General features: G+C 34.7%; 1 protein-coding gene across 2 annotated transcripts in view; it reads left to right on the top strand.

Moving 5' to 3' along the window:
- MAP3K2 (mitogen-activated protein kinase kinase kinase 2) overlaps positions 1 to 18772 on the top strand; it is a 98624-nt gene extending 79852 nt beyond the window's left edge. For both annotated transcript variants that reach the window (XM_069066857.1, XM_069066856.1), the window contains exons 15-17: positions 2206 to 2335; positions 5715 to 5892; positions 9094 to 18772. In XM_069066857.1, coding sequence (XP_068922958.1) covers positions 2206 to 2335; positions 5715 to 5892; positions 9094 to 9319 — 534 coding nt within the window. In that variant the 3' untranslated portion in view covers positions 9320 to 18772. The remainder of the gene's footprint in view (positions 1 to 2205; positions 2336 to 5714; positions 5893 to 9093) is intronic.
- Positions 18773 to 22239: the final 3467 nt, after the last annotated feature.

The following is a 22239-nucleotide window of genomic DNA, read 5'->3' on the forward strand; positions in this document are numbered from 1 at the left end:
AAATAGCAAAGCTATTCTTGTGAAGGACTTCAACTTTCCCCTCTCAGAACTAGGTAAATCTAAGAAAAAATAAAGAAGAAAAAAGGTTAAGGAGATGAATAGAGTTCTAGGAAAGGTAGAGAAGCTAGACCTCTGGAGAATTTGATTGGAAATAGATAGGAACATACCTTTTTTCCCAGTGGTACATGGCACTTACACAAAAATTCACCATTTATTAGGGCATTAAAAACCTCACAACTAAATGCAGAAAAGCAGAAATATTAAATGCATCCTTTTCAGATCATAATGCAATAAAAATTATATTCAATAAAGGAGTGTGTAAATCTGATTTAAAATTAATTTAAAAGTACTTAGTCTGGGGGCATTTAGGTGGCACAGTGAATAGAGGATCAGCCCTGGAGTCAGGAGGACCTGAGTTCAAATCCAACATCAGACACTTAACACTTACTAGCTGAGTGACCTTGGGCAAGTCACATAACCCCAATTGCCCTGCCTTCTCCTCTCCAAAAAGCAAAAAACAAACAAACAAAAAAGTACTTAGTCTACACAGAAGTAAAGAAAAAAAAATCTTGGGTCTCTTTCATAAATAAAATAAAGGTCTTTATTACTGCTTTCCCAGTGGGATGGTGATTCTAGAGAGCTGTCTTCGTTTTCTCTATGATACACTGGTTGCTGGATGTACCTGTATTCTTAATTGTATCATATGTGCTGCATTACTCAGACTTACCTATGTATGAGCAGATAAAACTTTAAAATAAAAAAAAAGAAATAAATCCCATAGACCCTAAAATATATAAAGCTACATTATGCTTATAAGCTCTGAATTCAGGTCCCAGTGACTTTCATGGAGAAATTAATTAAAGCCCTACTCATTTTTTATATAAGAAAAGTGCCTTAGTATATATTACTGACACCATGAGCATCTCAATAAAGAGCACCACATGCTGCAGATCATCAAAATAATTTAATTGGAAACTAATCTAATCCTAAAAGAATGAATGGGTAAAAGAACAAATCATAGAAGCAACCAGTAATTTCAGTAAAGAAAGGACAATAATGAGACTGTTTTAACAACATAATCAAATGTTTTGGGATATAGTCAAAACAGTATTTAGGGGAAAATATATCTCTCTAAATACTTGCATCAATAAAATAGAGAAAAATCAGATCAATTAATTGAATATGGAACTAAAAAAGCTAGAAAAATAAATTCTAAATCCCCAGTTAAACATACAAATTGGAAATCCTGAAAATCAAAGGAGATATGAATAAAATTGAGAGAAAAGCATTGAACTGGTATGTAAAATTAAGAGCTGGTTTTATAAAAAAAGAAACCAATAAAATAGATAAACCATTGGTTAATTTGATTTGAAAAAAATTTTAAAAGAAAGAAAACGAAATTACCAGTAGCAAAAGAAAAAGGTGAATTTACCACCAGTCAGATGAAATTAAATCTATTAGCAGCTATTTTGCCCAATTATATGCTGATAATTCTGACAATATAAGTGATGGGTGAATACAAAAATACAAATTGCCCAAATTAACAGAAAGAGATATTTAAATAATCCCATCTTAGAAAAAGAAATTAATTAGCCAGCAGTGAGATCTATAAGAAAAAATCCTAGGGGGAGTGGCTAGGTGGCGCAGTGAATAGAGCACTGGCCCTGGAGTCCGGAGGACCTGAGTTCAAATCCGGCCTCAGACACTTAACACAAAACTAGCCATGTGACCTTGGGCAAGTCACTTAACCCCAATTGCCCTACCTCCCCTCTCTAAAAACCAAAAAAAGGGAAAAAATGAAAAGAAAAATCCTAGGACCAGATGGATTCACAAATGAATTCTACTAAACATTTAAAGAACAATTAATTTATGATGTCTGTTTTAACTAAAGATTTTTCTTTTAACTAACTGTGATTTATTCCCACCTAAAGTATTAGATTAATTAGCCAAGTAAGAAAATACTAATTTTTCATTAGGAAAAAAAATGATGATACAAACTACAGTGTATTTTTGGCTATTGCTGTTTGCCTAAGGTTTAATTATCACCATTCTGATTGCAGTAGTCTTCTGGGAGGACTGAAAATATATAAAAATGCTAATGATTTATGTGTTTATTTTATATTCTACTACTTTGCTAAGTACTGTTCTTCTTAATGATGTACCATGTTCTTTTTCTCTCTTTTTTTTCTCTCTCTCTCAACATAGGGTTCAATTAAGGATCAGTTAAAAGCATATGGAGCTCTTACTGAGAATGTGACCCGGAAATACACCCGACAGATTCTGGAGGGAGTTCACTACTTGCACAGTAATATGATTGTACATAGAGATATTAAAGGTTAGTATTAAAGCATTTTCATTTTTAAAAATATTTATACCCTATATGTAAATAAATTTTTTAAAAGTTTTTTTAAGATGAAAAACAGCTTTACTAGTGAATATCAGAAGCAGAATTAAAATTCTCAAAATAAAAAAGTCAGTTTATAATCAAAAAAGTTATTCGTCAAAAATATTGACCTGCCCATAAAAAGGTAATATTAGTGATTCTCTACTTCAGGAAATAATGATAGCTTTTTAATTTCCATGCCATTTTATGGTTTTTAGTGTGCTTTCCTCACAAAAGCACAGGTAAATAAATAATACAAGTATACTTAAATTTCAGACAAGACAGTTGATACTTACATCAACAAAATGATTCTCCCAGAGGCACAAGTATGAAGTATTAGAGACATAATTGTAACTTATTAGGTCTTTTGACTCTAATGTTTGGAACATAATTAGAAAACCAACAGTTAAATTAATCAAAAACCATTTATTAAACATTTATTGTTCGTCAGGCACTCTAAGTGCTAGAGATACAGAGAAAAAGCAAAATGGCCCCTGCTTTCAAGGAGCTTTTTCTAATGGAAGAGACAATATGTATGTAAATAGGTATGTACAGACTAGATGGAAGGTTACCTTAGAAGGAAAGGCAATAGTAGCTGGGGAGAATAAATCAATAAAGGGAAGGTATTAGAATTGAGAGGTTATAAAAGGTTTCCTGTAGAAGTTGAGATTTGAGCTGTGCTTTGAAGCAAGCTGGAGGAGCCAGGAGGTATAGTTAAGGGAATAGAGTATTCTCATGAGGGAGAGCCAGTGGAAATGCCTGGAGTCAGAAGATGAAATATCTTATTTGAGAAAAAGCAAGGAAATCAGTGTCACTGGAAGAAAGAATACTTGGTGGGGTGAGAGGGAAGTGCTGGCAACCTTCTCTCTTCCTTTTCTGCTTCTTATATTTTGTCTTCCTCTTAGATGGTGAATTTCTTGAGAGTAGGGAATATTTTACGCCTTTCTTTATATTCCTAGCACTTAGCAGTGCCAGGCACATAGTAGGCACTTAATCAGTTTTTATTGACTCTGTCTGACTCCAGTGTCCCAAAAATCTAGTAAGAAGAGAGTGGTTGGCAGTGTCAGAGGCTGCAGAGAGCTCAGGAAAGCTGAGGGTTTTCTTCTTTCTCCTGGTTCCTCCCATTAGTTCTAATTCTTCTTTACAACGTGGCTAATGTGAAAATATGTTTATTATGAATATTTAGGGAGAGCCTATATCAGATTACATTCTGTCTTGGGAGGGGAGTGGGGAGGGAGAGGGACAAACTGTAGAACTCAAAATCTTATGGAAGTGAATGTTGAAAACTAAAAATAAACAAATTAAAAAAAAATTTTAAGAAGGTTGAGGATTGAGAAAAGTCCATTAATTTGGCAATTAAGAGATTATTGGTAACTATGGAGAAAGCTGTTTCCACTGAATGATGAGGTCAGACAGCCAGAGTGTAGAGAGTTAAGAAGAAATTGAGAGGCTCTTAAACTATACTACAAAACTATAATTGTCATAACAGTTGGGTACTGGGTAAGAAATAAATTGATAACGGGAATAGGTTAAGTACATAAATACAGATGCTAATGAGCATAGTAGTCTAGCTTTTGATAAACCTATAGATCCTAGATATTGGGGCAAAACTTCACTGTTTGATAAAAACCACTGGGAAAACTGGAAAGCAGTATGGCAGAAACTAAAATAGAGTATATATAATATTTCACACCATATACCAAGATAAGTATGTAATAAGTAATATAAGCATATAATTAGTAATGGGCATATGATTTAGAGGTAAAAGGTAACATCAGCAGATTAGAAAAACAGAAGAAATTACACGTCAGGTGTATGAATACAAAGTTCATGATCAAACAAGAAATCAAGAGGTTCAGTGGAGGTAAAATGGGCAGTTTTAATTACATAAAATTTAATATATTGCCTCCTTTTTTGGATAAGGCTAATATGGGAATTTGCTTTGCATGACTATATTTATTTGTATTAGGCTTTGTTTTTCTTATCTTAATAAATGGGGAAAAGGGAGGAGAATTTGGAGCTGACAAATTTTTAAAAATTAAACTTAAAAGAAGATATTAAGAGAGGAAATAGAGGCATCTGTTATAGATGACTTTCTCAGAGAGGTCAGCTAGAAAGGCAGGAGAAATATGAGATGATAGCAGCAGGGGAAGTTGGATGGAGTGAGGGGTTTTTGAGACATGGGCATGTTTGTAGGCAATATGGAAGCAGCAAGTAGAGAAGGAAGGATGGAAGATAAGTGAGAAAGTGGGGATGATAGAAAATCCAATCTAACAGAGAAGATGAGATGAAATAGGATCACTTGTGCATGTAAAGGAGTTTACTTTGGCAAGAAGAAGGGCCACCTCGTCATTTAAGATGGGGCAGAGGGGGCAACTATGGCAAAAGGCATCCAGGTGATAAAAGAAAAGAGGAGAAGAGGGAGTTCTCAGTGAATGACGCTAACTTTTTCAGCAAAATATGAGGCAAGGTTCTCAGTGGAAAGAAGGTAGGAAAAGGACCCATGGGAAGTTTACAGAGGGATGAAGAGTCTTTGAACAGCCACTGTAGTGAGTGGGATAATGAGTTAATTATGGAGGTATAAAAGGATTGACTAACAGCAGTAAGAGCCTAGTTGAAGTTATGTAACAGAAATTTGAAGTGAACTCAGTTGGTATTGGATACATTCTGTAGTATATGCATCAGAGCCAAGGCAGCAGATGGTAAGAGTGTTCTAGAGCTAAGATTTGGCAGGGTATAGTTCAGCAGTATAATAAGAGGGCAAGAGACTTAAGTGAAGAAGATGGTATAGAATTGAACTTGTTCACCAAAAGGTCAAGATAGAGAAAGGAGAAAGTGGCTATTGCAGGAGGGATAGCCTGGGAGAAAACTGAGAGATCAAGGGATTGAAGGGATTTCTCCACTCATATAGCCAACCTCGTGGTTCATGTTCTTCACCTTGGAGCTAGACTGTTTTTAGTTTTTGTTTTTATCTCAATGGTCATCTTAAAATGGTTAGTAACAGTAAGCCCATAAAAAGATCAGTTGTTATTCAGTCAGACCACTAGACACATTTCTAAACTAATTTTTCTAAACTTACTGCTTTTCTTTGAGCTTATGTCTGCAATGTGTAGAAAGCCACCCTTTCCGGGTAAAAATGCAAAGATAGAATCTCTTCTCCACCTAAATCTCTCTCACTCCCAGACTATGTAGACCCATCTTTAATAAGAAGCATTCATGGAGTTCTCATTGGGTACAGGGAACTATGCTAAACACTGGGAACATAAAAAGGTATTAGATATTTTCCTTGTCCTTCTACGGCTTAAATTTGTTTTGTTTTTTTATTTTACAGGAGCAAATATTCTTCGAGATTCAGCAGGAAATGTGAAGCTGGGGGATTTTGGTGCCAGTAAACGACTTCAGACAATCTGTCTTTCTGGTACAGGAATGAAATCTGTCACAGGCACACCATACTGGATGAGTCCTGAAGTCATCAGTGGGGAAGGTTATGGCCGAAAAGCAGATATCTGGTAAGTTTTTATAATCTACGTTTTAATGAGTTGTAAGTTCTATTTCCACCTTTCTACCAACAAACCAAAGTTAGTAAAACCTGATTTAAATTCTTTTGTCCTGGAGCAGCTAAGTGACTCAGTGGGTAGAACACCAGCCTTGGAGTCAAAGAGGACCTAAATTCAAATCTAACCTTAGACATTTATTAGCTGTGTGACTCCAGGCAAGTCACTTAACCCTCCCCTGAACTCCCCGCATCCCCCCCCCCCAATTTCATAATAAAGTACTCTTGGAAACTGTAACTCTTAGAAATATTTACTTTTTAAATCTGTCTCGTGGTTCCATGATCTGCCAAATGATCCTATGTCTAAAAAGTGTTTTAAAGAATTAAAGTTGTCTGCTTTAAGAGTATGATTAATCTACTCGTGCATATTCTTTCCCTCTACCTTCCCCTCCTTTCACATATTAGGAAAGTATTTTTATTTAAGGTGTCTTGGTATAAGAGATAAAGGGAGAAAAGTGACTAATTTGACCATATTTGAAAAATATCCTGCCTGTATATAGGTATAAAAACCGACCTTGACATCGGGAAATTAACCTGTGTTTAAAAGATGTTAAAGAAAAGTTTCAGTCCAGTGGAATTTGGCTTTATTTTTAACAGATTCTTCAGTTAAGTATTTGTTTTTTCCAGTTTCCACCTCCCCTGTCCTCATAGAAGGAAGAAAAAAAGAAAAGAAAAATCCTATAACAAATATGCGTGATCAAACAGAACATCCCCATGTTGGCCATGGCCAAATGCTTCACACTTTTGGTGATAGGATTTATCTGCTGACTTAATGAGTGTGGTATTTCTAACACTCCTACATCTCTTAAAACCCTATTTCTAATTGTCCTTCCATTCTTGGTCATAGGATCGTAGATCTAGAGCTAAAAGATAGACCAGCTAGTCCAGCCCCCTCATTTAGATGAGGAAGATGAAGCCCAAGTCTGTGAAACAACTTGCATTGATTGCATGGAAGACTATTTGTGGTCACTATTAGATATAATATAGCGTCATAATGTGATGCATGAAGTGAAAAGACATGTTTAAAATTATTTTAAGAAATAAACTAGTTTCCCAGAAGCTTGGCTTTTAAGGAATCTTTACCTTTTTTTCTGGCAAAAAAAAAAAAAATTCTCTAAATTCTGGTGAAATCTTCTACTTCACATTTAAAAAAGATTATAATAGACATTCATTTTTTGAAGGACTTAGAGTCAGGGGGAAAGGCATTTTGTTCTTGGTTAGCTATCATTAAGCACTTCCTGTTCACCAGGCACTGTGCTAAGTACTGGGGACACAAAGAAAAGACAAAAAAAATAAAAACAAACAAGCCCTACTCTCAAGAAGCTTACAGTTCTCATGGGAGAGACAACCAGACAGCTATGGTTCAGACAAGACTATCTAGAGAGATATAAGGGGAAGTCATTAAAATTAAAGAAACTAGAAGAGACTGATTGTAAAATGTATAATTTCTGCTGAGATGTAAAAAGAACCGGAGAAACAAGGAGGAAGAGAAGAAGAAGGAGAGTGTTCCAGGCATAGGAGACAGCCAGTCAGAATGCTCAGAGTTGGAAGATGAGGCTTCTGATGTGAGGTACAACAAAGCCAGTGTCACTGGGCTGCAGAGTATCTAATGAGAAGTAAAAGTGTAAGACTGGAAAGATAGGGAAGAACCCTATTTTATTTTAAAGGACTTTGGAAGCCATGCAGGGGATTTTATATTTGATCTTGAAGGTAACAGGGAATCACTGGGGTTTACTAAATTGGGAGTGCAGGTAAGATATGGTTAGGCCTGTGTTTTAGGAAGATAATGTGACAGCTGAGTGAAGATAGACTGGAGTGGGGAGAGAATTGAGGCAGCGAGACTATTTAGACATGACAATTTCAGTAGTCCAAGCATGAGGTAATAAGAGCCTGCACCACTGTGGTAGCAGTATCAGAGGAAAGAAGTGAGCATATACAAGGGTTATTGTTAAGATGGAAACAACAGGACTTAACTACTAATTGGGGTGAGGGGGAGATAATAGAGAGAAGAGTTGAGTGTGACATCTAGGTTGTGAGCCTGGTTAATTGAAAGGATGATAGTACCTAAACAATAATAGGGAAATTAAGAAGAGGCAGGGTTTGGGGAAAAGCTAATGAGTTCACTTTTGGATATTTTAAGTTTAAGATGTCTGTATAGGACATCCATTTCAAGATGTCTGAAAGACAGTTTGATATGAAAGTTGGAGGTCAGGAGAGAGTTTGGAGCTGGACAAGTAGATCTGAGAGTCAGTTGCATAGAGATGGTAAGTGAAACTTTGGGTAACTAAAAACCATGATGAGATTACCAAATGCAATAGCATAGAGGGAGAAGATGAATGCATCTAGGACAGAACTTTGGGAGACTTGCATGGTTAGTGGACATGGCCTAGATGAAGATCCAGCAAAGGAGACAAGAGAAGATGAGATCAGATAGGTATGAGCAGAATTAGGAGAGAGCAGTCACAAAAAATTAGAGACAAGAGAACATCAAGAAGAAGAGGGTGATTGACAGGATCAAAAAGCTAGTCAAGAAGGATGAAGATGTTAGATTTGGCAATTAAGAGATCAGTGATAACTTTGGAGAGTCTATGACTAGACAGAACAACAGTTAGTACAGATTAGCTGGTCTGGTATTTAAAAAATAAGATTTCTAAATGAGAACATAATTTCCTCCACCTATTGAAATCCTGTCTATCCTTCAGGGCCTTTTTCACATCTTAATTCTTCCATGTAGCCTTTCTAGATCCTCCCTCTGCCAAAGGTGGTTCCTTCTTCTCCTAGCACTTTGTATCTTTTATGCATATTCGTACCTTTTTATTATACCAACTTACATATGTATCTTTAAGCTCCTTAAGGAAAGAGATCATGTCTTATTTAACTTTCTATCTTTATTAACATCTAGCACAGTGGACGTTCAATATGTTTATTGAATTAAATATGAATAGCATTTAGGGCAAATAGTATAGTTAATCATTATATAAAGGCATATTTTAATACCTATGTACATTTCTACAGTACTACTTTAGGAAAGATGTTTTAAATGCAAATCAGGTTCTAATTTGTTTTAACATGCAGGTTTATCATTTTTAACTTAAAACATGTTCTGTTGGGCTATGTATTCTGTCTAAATTATCAATTTTTGCTCTTTTTTTTTTAGGAGTGTGGGCTGTACTGTGGTAGAAATGCTAACTGAGAAACCACCTTGGGCTGAGTTTGAAGCAATGGCTGCCATATTTAAAATTGCTACTCAGCCAACCAATCCAAAGCTGCCACCTCATGCTTCAGACCATAGCCGAGATTTCCTCAAGCGGATTTTTGTAGAGGCCAAATTGAGACCATCAGCTGATGAACTCTTAAGGCACATGTTTGCACATTACCACTAGCACTTAGTGCTAGTCAGTGCCTCTACCCAGCTCAGATCTACTGCATTTACCTTCTCTCTAACTGCACTTTTTTCTTTTTGTAAAGAGAGAGAAAGAAAAAAGAGGAAAGAAAAAAGAGGGAAAGTATTTCTCTTGATTCTTGGTTTCATTAATTTGTCTAAAAATAATCTCACTTTTTTATATTTAGAATACTTTTTCCCTATCAGGACTTGAAACTTTTTTTTTTAATAATGTACTGATGTGATTCTCAGAGCTAAAAGCACTTTAGTACATATTCATCATTATTTAAAAAAAAAAAAGGAACAGAAAGAGACTGTAAAATTCTTAAAGATTAGATAGCCTTTTCTCATTCTCCTGACACATATTTGGTGAGGGGGAGATGGAAAATGATAAATAAAATTACTTCTAATTTGCATTATTTAGTCATAGTAGTTAAAATAGATCCGCACGCCTGGGGTTGAACCCCAGAATAGATTAGATTACTGATAGACTTAAATAATATAGACTTCATCATGAGTGTGTATGCCCTGCCATATCCTAGCTTCTGCCTGCCACTCCTTTTGCTGAAAAGACATCTTGAAGTAAAATATAAATTTCTAAGAGGTGTGTTTACTTATCATACTTAACTCTCAGAGAGCCAGAATTATAGGTAAATACACTATAATAGATCCATATTTCTGGAGAAAACAAAGCTTAAGGTATGGAGCCCTCTAGTGAAAAATGAAATCATACTACTATATTTTTAAACATATGGAAAGTCAGCAAGAAATTCTGTTAAAAGCAAAATGTACGAGGAAAATGTTTTTCTTAAATAATGTAAAACAGACCAAACTGCAAGAGACATACAATGATAGTCAATAGGAATAGTAAAAGAAAAAAAACTCGTCAGTATTTTCTTTTGTACTCTGAGGGCAAAAAGGTCTCCAGTTAATTGAAAATAGAGATGAACTAGAAACAATCAAAAAGAAATACACCTTCCTTTCTTTAGCTGCCACTTCCTTGTATATAGCATTAAATAGCCTTTCAGTCTAGGGGAACCCATGCTTTGAAGGTGTTGGTTGTCTTGGCAGAAGATGAAAATCATGCTGTCATGGTCATGTAAAGAGCTATAAGGCCCTTGGGGGGGGGGGAGCATATAATCTCAAGAGGTATTCAGTGTCCCTAAAAACAACAACTGAAAAAGATCACCTGCAAAAAGAAATACCCGAACTTCAAGAAATATTCATAAATTCAGCACACGAATTGTCTAATAGCAATTACTACTACTTCAGAACAAGGGATAAACTTCCCAGAAAATAGAAATTTTCCTTTTCCCAACTGCACACTGCATCAGAATCACTAACAATTCAGCTACAGAACTGAAGTGGAATTGGTAGAAACTTGTATACTGTCTTCCAACCTCAGATGTGAAGAAAATAAAATTTAATGCTTTCCATTTATCATGAAGGACCAAGAAATTCCAGATCATATATGTCTTTGTAATGATGGAAGATACGAAATTTCTCCCTAAGAACAAGAAATGGAATATGAACTTTTTTTAGACCCCATGGCGAATGAAAAATAAGGAAGATTTTAGTAACTTGGCTGTTCGTGTTTCTTTACGTATATGAGAAGGAAAAAGTATTTCCCACCTCAAGGTTTTGAATTTGATTGTTCACATGGGGCCCGTGTAGTAGTAGTATTCCTGCTAATGAGGTATGTGTTTTTAAGGATTTTTTGAAAATAATTTATTTCTGAAGCAAGTTTAACATATGTAGGTACAATGAATGCAAAACTCCCGTGTAGCATATTCAGCAGGATTATTTGCAGTTGATATTCTCAGAAGAAGAAAAAAAGGCACAGGTAAATTGCCAAAGCTTCTTTTGTGTTCAGAGAATCGACAGAAGCAGCCAGTAGAAGCTAAAGAAAATGTAAAATATCCAGACACTGTAGACAGTTACTCTGAGAATTCATAATTGGAGGGAAGGGGAGGGGGTAAAGAATGTTGGCTAGTACACTGGGTGCCAGAAACATAAACCCCAAGTGTGTGGATCTATTATAATCTACTTATCTTTGGTGAGTAGTTCAACCTTTCCTACTCAAGCATGATCATAGCACATGGACCAGTGAACTTTTCTTTGGCCTCCTTTTTTTGTGATGACCCTTTGTTTCATTTTTGGTCTGTCAGGGTAAACCAGCAGTTTAAAGTATGGGACAAATGAGTTTTACATAGAAATCCTGGGAGACTGTGTAACAATAACAACAAGAAAGCAAAATGGTGTTCCCTGTGTTCTCTGTCTCCTAGTCCTGGGCTAAAAGCTATAAAAATTAAGCATCTAGAAGGGGAAAAAAGGCCCTCCTTTCCTACTGCTGCAAAGGACCTTTGCTTTATAAGCAAAATTTTTTTTATTAGAGCTGAATATAGGTGGGGGAGGGAAGGGTATATGCTTTATGTAAAGATTATTTTAAAAATAGACATAGTTTACATAGGTATCCTATAAAACATTTATCTGAATTTGTTGATTTTAAATAGGTTCGAAGGTACCAAAAACCAAGCTGAAAATGAGCAAATATGGAGCCATTGGTTTAAAAAAATGCCCAGTGGTAGCTGGAATGGAGAGAACCAAAAAAGAATTTCAAAGGAAGAGCTTATATCAAGTGTAACTACACAGCACTCCAAAATTTAATATTATTTCTTCCTGTTAGATTATGATGTGGGGCGGCAAATTAAATTGCACTCTCTGAAGGTTGGATTTTTTTCAGAAACTAGTCTCTGATTTTATCCTATTTTTAAATGCACAACTTTTTTCTATACTATAATATTTCTTTGCTGCAGCTGGAAAACAAAAATTACTTAGACTGCTGCTTTTGTGCCTTTAAAAAATGCATTCTGTCTTGGCAATGGCAGACATGTTTGGTGCTGGAGAAGGTTCACTTGCAGTCTTTCATATGCTTTCCAGGATATCTAGCTCTTCCTATTTATATCACATATATGTTTGTGTGTGTATATATATATGTATATATATGTGTGTGTGTGTATGTGTATATACATACACATATGATACAAATAAAATTAGGCTGTGAGAATATGGCTTTGCCCTGGTTTAAATTCAGGACTACTATATTGCAGGAATAGTGCTGAATAAGAATGTCGCAAAATAAGGAAAAATTATGTGGGCTATATTAGTTACTATTAATTACTATATAATACCCTGATACTTTTAACATATTTAAAAGACAGCATATTTAGGTCTCATAATTTCAGTATGGCCTCTCACAAAATTTCAGTAAAGCTTTAACTTACTGAATTTTTGTTTTAAACAGAGACTACTACATAAAGGCATTTTTTAAAAACCTTTTCTTTATAACTTAAATTATAAAATACTAATGCAGTTAGAGAATTGGAAAAACACAACAAAAACAGACATTTCATAATAAATTGAATTGGGCAATTGAAATGCTCATTAACATCTTCATGACAAATCCTATATAAAGGAAGATTTTTTTTTTTTAATTTTCTGTACTGGCTCTCTAGCACCAAATTTTCAAGTAGTCATTGTAATTTTCTTTAAAGATCTAAGCAGTGTATAGCCAGACCCTCTCTCAATACTTTGAAAATTCCCTCCAAATCTCATACATTATGTCTTATCTACAGTCTTCATTAGTTATTTTTCAGTCATGTCCAATTCTTGGTAACCCCATTTGGGCTTTTCTTGGCAAAGATACCAATTGAAGTAGTTTGCCATTTCCTTCTTCAGCTTATTTTACAGATGAGGAAAGTTAGACAAACAGGGTTAAGTGACTTGCCCAAGGTCACACAGCTATTCAGTGTCTGAGGCCACATTTGAACTCAGGAAGCTGAGTCTTCTAGATTCCAGGCCTGGCACTCTATCCACTGTGCCACCTAGTCTTGGTTAATTAGTTCTTAAACTTAGCAATTCTCAGACTACTAAATCATGCTGATGTGATAAAATGGGTTTCATAGGATCATTGTTACAGGGTTGGAAGGAATTTCTGTACTAAATGCCAATGCAAATAAAATAACTAAATCATAATTATAGATAGATAAAATCAGGATTCATTAGACAAATGGTAGACATTGTTCCTTAGAGTTGTGCTAGAATTCTTTGACTTCATTTTGGCCTCGGAGCTTATTGCTGTAAATTTATTGGTTATCATTAAGGATATTTAACTGTGGAATATTTCTGTGAGGAGGATCAGTTTTATTCCTTTAGCCATATCTTTTTAAAAGCACAGAATTAATCTGTGTTGTGATCATTTTGTTAATATTAATTAGGAGGACTGAGCTTTTTCCCCAAACACATTTTAAATTGTGGGCAGTTTTCCAACCTTAAAAATTAGTCTGGGTAAAATTGCTAGAAACTGAGATTATCAGTGTGAGGAACTAGAGCGATAGAATTCCAGAGTTCAATCAGATGCTAGAGGTCAATCAGTCCAAATTTACTTTTAGTACAAGTTCCTGGGTAAGGACATATCTTTGTGATCTGCATATTTCCCTCAGCACCTAGCACAGGGCTTTCTATCTAATAGGTTCAATAAACATCTGTTGAATAGAAGAAACTTCAACAGTATACTTGATAGGAAATTATTTACCCAGCCCATGCTTAAATACATACAGTAATGAAGAACATTTATTTTGGGGAAAATTAAGGTTGGTTAGTTTTTCTCAAAAAGATTCTTTTGAAAACTCACTTCATCTAACATTTAAAAATCAAACATTTGGAAGGAACTAAAAACTCAGTATTAATTCTGGGAGGCTCTTTTCAAAATAAAATTTAAAAGTTTGGACAGCTTAGTTCTAGAACTAATATTTATTTTAGTTCGAAGTTTTGATTTCAGGTGAACATTAAGGGAATTGTTAGCTTTTTGTTAGTACTTTTGTATTGTTCTCATTTTCTTTTATGTCAATGACCATTCAAATAAATCAGATGTGCAAATAGTTTTACAAAATTATAAGGCCACAGCAGTTTATTTGGCCACAAAATAGGAATTGGCCTTTGTCCATGCTTCTTAAATGCCTCCTTTCCCACATTTCATCCTCCCTTTTTACTGTATTGCTAAACAGGGAACACTAGTCTTTGTAACAGACACAATCTGCATTCTTCAGTATCCTTAGAAAAACATACCAAAAAGATCAAGAAATAAGAGATGAAACTATGTTTGAACCTTTTGGGTCTTAGGTAGATCATAGGTCACTGTTTATTTCTCATAGCTGGGTTAAAGTAATACTTTTACTTAAGAAGTAAAGTATCTGTCAATATTTTAGCCAATATGACTTAGAAAATTAAGAAGAGGGATCTAAATTGAGAATAGTAGATCCTTATCTATCAGTCACCAAGTATTTATTAAGCCCTTATCATGTGCCAAGCACTTTTTGTACTAGGTGCTGGAAATACAAGTACAAAGAATGAACTCTTAAGGAGTTTGTATTCCATATAATTTGACTGATAATTGTGCATGTGCCACTAATTACACAGCTTACATGTATGTAAAGTGGGGGTATTAGGATTAGGGGATAGAGATCTGAATGTCAGGCTCCACAGTAAAGCATTTTAGACTGAATTACTCAGTACCACCCATCATCACTATTAGAAAAATACATTTTTAAAAATCATACTAATGGTATATGCATAAAATTGTCAATGTAGGAAAGTCCTACAAATAATTGTAAAAGCACTAGTTTGAAAAAAAAAAACAAAACCTACATAAAGGTATTGAAAACTGCCAAATTCTGGGTTGCTGAAAGAGGATGATTTTCAGCCAGGGCTACTTAGACAAATACTGTTGTGTGACCCTCCACAAGTCACTAAACCTCTGTGGCCCAGGGCAACTTTCTTAAGTCACTGAGCAGCTGCTGATCAGCATTGGTAGAAGGAATATCTTCACTTCAAGTACCTTCCACCAGTGAAATCACATGTCTAGTAGAACTATAAGACTTCATGGTATAATGGAATTCTCACACCAAGTTGGGAATTAAGAGAAGTGTATTATTGTTCCAACTCTGACACTAACTCACTTTTTCCTTTGCGAGTCAGTTCATCTCTCTGGACTTTTTTTCTTCATCTGAAAAATGATGGGGTTGGATCAGATTATTGATGAGCTCCTTCTAGTTTTAATAGTCTTTGCTCTTCATTAGAAGATTAGGTTACACATCATTAGTGGACTCTTTGGAATAAAACATCAACAAGTAACCAAAACAAGTTTATTAGCTTATTCATTGCAGTTCATAAGGAAATTTCCTTATGTTTTCAGCAGGTTAGGGAAGTAACATAAAGAAACCCTGTTCCCAGCTAGTTGGAATTGTCATGGTTTAACTTAAGAAATTTAAAGGAACTGTTATATCTGCAACAAAGCTCAAGAATTTATCTCATTCATTAATCTTTTTTAAAAATTCCTTACAAATTTCTTCATATCTTCCATATTTGCACATTTAAATTTAAATCCATATGGTAATTTTTGTTAGGAAAAACAAAGGTATTAAAAACAGTAGTGTCCCTGATGGCTAGTAACTTGGTTTATATTCATGATATGCATTGTCAGAATCACTTTAAACCAAAGCTTTTATAACCTCTGTAGACAGAGCCATACAAGTTGTTTCATAAACAATTAGCACACCTATAAGGCCAACCAATAAGTTTTTTTATATGGGACAAAACAGGTAGGTACTAGTGGGACTTCTCTCACCCCGTCCTTTTAGAGGACAATATTTCGTGTTCAGTCTTTGCACTTTAGATGTGCAGATTCTCTCCAGCATTTAAGGAACTTTACTTACTTGGATGAACATTAGCTCACCTAAGATAAAACTGCATTGACATGATTCAAATATATCACGCTTTAACTTCAAAGATTTCTCTTTAGTGTCTTAAAATTTGTGAGCTTGTGTTTCATTTGACCGGCGTTTCAGGCAAGCTGTGAAGAAAAAAAAGGTTTCATGGACTGACCTTGTGCCATAAATAAATATATATTTTAATTTATTGAGAAGTAATCCCTTATTTACATAACTCAAAAACTTATTCAGCTCTTGAGTCCATGTGCAGAATTCCTCCTCATAATAGAATTCTACAGAGACAACTCCAGCCAATAAGTATAACAAAAAGTACGTTTATTTTATTTATAAGATAATCTTTTTTTAAAATGCAAACAGTTTATGGTACTGCCATAATATGAGGGTAGGAGGAAAATGTGTAGCAAAATTACATATTGAACTCTCTTAGAAAATTAGGCTCTATAAGATGATTCTGGCTAGCTCTTGAGATGTTCCATTTTTCCAAAGATTCCTACCCCCAAAAAAAAGCAAAAGGGAAAAAGTCAGCTTTTGAGGAGAAAGATATTAGGGTAAGATAGAGTGGTTCAAAGCCTTGCAATATCTTGGTCAAGTACAGCATCTAAAAAGATAGGAATTGTTCATTTTCGTATAGTTATCTTTAATCAAATGTTTTTAAAAGTATGTGAGAGGTTTACATTTCCATTCACCTTGGTTTCAAAATTTTATATCCTGTATTCTCATATATAAAACAGTTAATACCAAAAAAAAAACACTTCTAATGTCTGACATCTCTTATTTGTCACATAGTTCTTGTTCAAATATCATTGTAAATAAAAAACTCAGATAAGTTTGACAGTAGACTTATAATTGTCACAAAAATATGAATACATTCTTGTAAATTTACCCTTTGATCTAATGTACATTTTTTAATGTAACCATTAACTTCTATGTATTTAATCTATGTTTCTCTCTGTAAATGTTTCTAATCTCAGTTGAATGCTGGGCACAGTTTGTAATGTATGTACAAAGATTTTTTTTCTATCAATGTTGACTTTTTTGCACATTTTGGAAACGTTTAATTTGTACACTGATTTACTACTCTGACCAATAATTGTATAAGAGCGTATGAGAACCATGTATGAGTGCATTGTACTACTGTCTGTCCGTTATGTTTAAAATTCTTTTGAGGTGTAGCTGTCAGTAACTGCACTGCTCTTGCTGATTTCAGTGGGATTTCTTGCTTTTAAAAAAAGTGTAATTTGTGTAAGGTCCTATCTTGGTTGAAGAACTCAGGAGTTCAACATTACTTTGTAATTCCATGATAATATTCTAAAAAACCATTTCCAAGAGTATATGCGTAACTCTGTATGCATCAGAGATGTGTGTATATGTGTGTATGAATATATGTATATATATATATCCCAGTAATTTCTTATTTCAGTTTCATTTATACATTTTTATGAAATTGTTTTTTAAGGGTACTATGTTTAGTTAGAACAAATATATAAAAGCTTTCTGAGAGATAATTTACTAGATAAATATATTTTCAGCTGGCTGATGTTCAGAAAATATTTTTTTAATTTTGTTTTTAACCATACAAAATGTATTTGTATTTCCAGATTTGGACACAAATTGTACTCAAAATTATGTTAAAACACTCTTGCAAGGAAAAACAGTGAATTCTCTTCTAAGGATTTTGTGAAGTTTAAATTAACAAAATGCTTCAATAAAGAAAATACACTGTCTCCACTAAAAGCTAAAAGCAGCCTTTGAAGTCCCAGAGCTATGAAAAAATTTAGAAAATGAAATCCATCTTGAAAAGATGTTTAGATGTTTGTATCTGCTAGCCTGTCCATTGCTTTTGAATATTACCTTTTTTCTGCCAAAAATGAACATTCCCATTTCGAGTTTTTCTTCACATTGGACAAGGTCAGAATGGGTCTATGATGTGATATATTGATATATCGTGGTCCTTTGTATTTGAATTATTACAAATTGGTTTAGAAATGTCCTATCATGCTTTGATGTGGCTTTATTCTGTACTGTGTGTTTTAAGAAACTGGCAGAATAAGAATAGGAAATTGAATTTCCAATCTGATAACATTTATGTGATTAAAGAAAATCTGTATGTTTTTAATATGCGGTACCAAGTAAAATTCTCATGCCTAGGTATAAAGTGCACTGTTGAATGTCACTAAATCTGTAGTTTTAAAAGGAGCCGGTATACTCTTATTAGCTGAAGTACCTACCAAAGGTCTGGTACAGTGTGGTTTGTTCCACATTTCATGCACATTTTGATTTTAACACATTCAAAATGGTGCTTGTAAAAATGTATAAAAATACTTTTGATTTTTAATTTCTATGTATTTGTTTTATTTTCTTGCTGGTAAATGGCTTTTATTATTTTTTATTTTTTGTATCTATTGTAAAAGAAACTATGTTTATTTTGTTAGTGATCAATGACTTTGTTTATATGAAAATTTGTATATTGATGGTACACATCTTTGTTTAGGTTTATCATGCATGAGGACCTGAAAGAATTAGCACAATGAAAATTGCTTTTTCTTCCAAGGTAATTCATTTCTTGAAAGGTTATGGTACAAAGGCTTACTAAAAGTAACCTTCTGGACTATGGAATGAATATAAATGGCACTTTGAGTGTTTAATAAAAACATATTTATTTCCAATTTGTGTTTGACTCGATAAAACTTTTAGAGCATTTTAGATACATTCTCAGACACAATTCATCTTTAACATATTAAAGGGTACTTCAATGTAAATATTAACATTCTATTTACATTGTAATCATTATGAACATTGTTTTATTGGTTTTTGCTTACTTATAAATTTTCCCATGCTCCACTGTGTTCTTTATATTTATTTATCTTGTGTTGCAATAATATTCAGTCACATTCATGGATAACCTGTTGAGCCATGCCTCAATTAACATCTACTTTGTTTCCAGTTCTACATTACTATGAAGAATGCAGCTAAAAATATTTTAGTACGTATTGTACCCTTCAATCTTTGACCTTCATGGAAGGTCTCTCCTTGTAGTGAGATCTTTGAACCAAAGGATATAGGTATTTAGTCACTGCCCTAGTTTAATTACAAACTGCTTTGCTGAATGGTTGGACTAATATACAACTCCTACAACAATGTGCCTGTCATCCCACAACTTCTCCAAAATTGATTATTCCCATCTTTTATCATCTTTGCCAGTTTGTTGTGTCTAAGTTGAAACCCTGGAACCATTTTGCTTAGTATTTCTCTTTTGACTAGTGATTTGAACCAATTTTTCAAATTGTTGATTTTTAAATTTTGAGGGATTATGGGAAGTTTAGGACTTGGTAAGGCATAAAGGAGCCTAGATTCCCTCCTACAAACATCTCAGTGGGGCTTTTGCATCCATTCTGAAAAATAATCACTTATAGACTCTTCCATCCAGCCCAGAAATCCACTAGAGACTTATACATGGACAAGCCGGAGAAGGTGAAATTACCTGAGACCTAAGAAGGAAGAAAATTAAAAACCTTTAGCACAAACAGATAAGTCAACAGATACACTTTCTGTTCTGGCCTACTCTCCAGTACATAGCATAGCTGAGTCTATATTCTTCCTTTTCTATGAATAGTTTTCAAAATTCTCAATGTGATATCTCAAAAAATAAACAATCTAGTAGAATAAGGAATAAAGTAATACTTGAAATTATGTAGTCTGCGATTCAGTGACACTGGCATCCTTTCTGTTCCTTGAACACAACAGCCAATCTCCCAGTTCTGAGTACTATCACTGGATTTTCTCCATACATGAAACTTTTTCCTTCCTTAATTTCTGCCTCCTGCACCTCCTGCCTTCCTTCAAGTATCATCTGAAGTATAACCTTCTGTAGGAAACCTTTGCAGTTCTAATGCCTTCTCCCTAAATTCATCCTTTATATGTCTTGTTGGTACATAATTTGTATATTGAGCTTGAGAGCAAAGAATGCCTTTTGCCTTTATATTCTGAAAAGTAATCACAGTGCCTGATACCTAATAGACATTTAATAAATGTTTTTGGACTGACTGATGAAACAAATCAAAACATTTCTGAAGAAATATTACAGGGGCGGCTAGATGGCGTAATGAGTAGAGTGCTGGCCCTGGAGTCAGGAGGACCTGAGTTTGGATCTGACCTCAGACACTTAACACACACACACACACAAAACCTAGCCATGTAACCTTGGGCAAGTTACTTAAACCCAATTGCCCTCCAAAAAAAAAGCAAAAAAAAAATTTTTAATTAACTTTAAAAAAGGGGGCGGGGGGGCGGCCTGGTGGCGCAGTAAGAGCACTGGCCCCGGAGTCGGGAGACCTGGGATTGGTTCCGGCCTCAAATATTTAGCACGCACATAAAATAACTGGCCGTGTAACCTTGAGCAAGTTACTTAACCCCAATTGCTTTAAAAAAAATTTTCAAAAATTATTACAAACCTGGATACTATATTTTAAAAGATTATATATGAGTATATCCCAGAACACTTAGAATCAGATGCCAAAGTAAAAACAGAACCGTGTTAAGGATCATGCAAGATGTCAGCTGTCACAAAATAGGAAAGCTTGCAAGGTCATATTCCAAAAGACAAAAGATAAGAGACTTACAACAAAGAATGACCTATTCAGAAAAATTAAATATAATCCTTAAAGTGGGGAAAAATATTTTTAATCAAATAGAAGATTCTCAATAATTCCTGATAAAAAGACCAGAACTGAATAGACACTTTGAAATGGGAATATAGGTACCAAGAGAAATATGGAAAGCTACATCTATTTCCTTTCATTGGAAGAGAATATGTAGGGATAAATTGTTTTGTGTGTTAATAGGGGGATGAGACAAATGTATTACCAGAATTCTAATACCTCTAAGGAACAGAGAGAAAAGTAAACATAAAAGAGGGCCTATGGATAGTGTGTTCTTTTTTATGATCTCAGAAGAAAAAAATGGGTGGAACATGAGATTATGGCAGAGAGAAAAGGAGAACAGGAGGGAAATCACTATCAAATAATAGAGATACATAAGAAGAAATAGGAAAAGAAATCAACATTTACTAAATGCCAGAAAGGTAGCTAAGTGGCACAATAGAGTGCCTCACCCCGAGTCAGGAAGACTCATTTTTCTGAGTTCAAATCTGGCTTCAAGTGTGACCCTGGGCAAGTCACTTAACCCTGTTTGCCTCAGTTCCTTATCTGTAAAATGGGCTGAAGAAGGAAATGGCAAACCACTTCAGTATCTTTGCCAAGAAAACCCCAAATGGGGACATGAAGAGTCTGACATGACCAAACAGCAACAACAAACATGCCAGGCACTGTGCTAAGTGCTTTACAAATATTATCTCATTTGGTCTTTACAATAACAAGCAAGGTAAGTGCTACTATTATCCCCAAATTTACAGCTGAGGAAACTGAACTGGACAGAAGTTAAATGACTTGCCCATAGTCATACAACTAGTAAGTCTCAGAGGTCTGATTTTAGCTCCGGTCTTCCTGACTCCAGGTCCAGTGTTCTATCCATTGCACCACTAGCTACCTCTAAGATGAAGAATATATAATCATGGAAGAAGGGGTGGGGAGAATGAGCATCCCATGAACCTCATTTTCATCTGAATCAGATAAAGGAAGACTGACTGCAATTACACACACATGTATACAAGGAGATTTAGCACAGAAATACATTAAACTCAAAAGGACAATAGAAGACCAGGACAAGAGAAGGAGAGTGAGAGGTGTCTAGCAGGGAGGGCAGTATAAATAAGGAAATTGTTATAAACAAAACAAATTCAAATGTTAGAAAAATGAAGGAGGGATTTCAAAGAAATGAACAAAGAGTAAAAACATGAGATCAAAAGCAGGGCAAGCAAGGGGAAGAGAAGAGCTACAACAGAGAGGAAGTGGGCTGTTTCATTTATAAATCACAAATGTCAGGCAAACTCTTTTACTACCTTATTTGTAAAGAAGGAATGGGAGCAAAGAGAGAGAAAGGTACAAAAGCACAAGATGGAAGGAAGTACATATTCAGCAATCATAACCATAGATGATGGAGTAAGAAGTAGAACAGCCAAGCTATACACACACACACACACACACACACACACACACACACACACACACACACACAC

The sequence above is a fragment of the Petaurus breviceps genome, unplaced genomic scaffold, assembly GCF_028583685.1.
Source record: "Petaurus breviceps papuanus isolate PSGF00001 unplaced genomic scaffold, PetGlider_PUasm1.0 90731, whole genome shotgun sequence".
Lineage (NCBI taxonomy): Eukaryota > Metazoa > Chordata > Mammalia > Diprotodontia > Petauridae > Petaurus > Petaurus breviceps.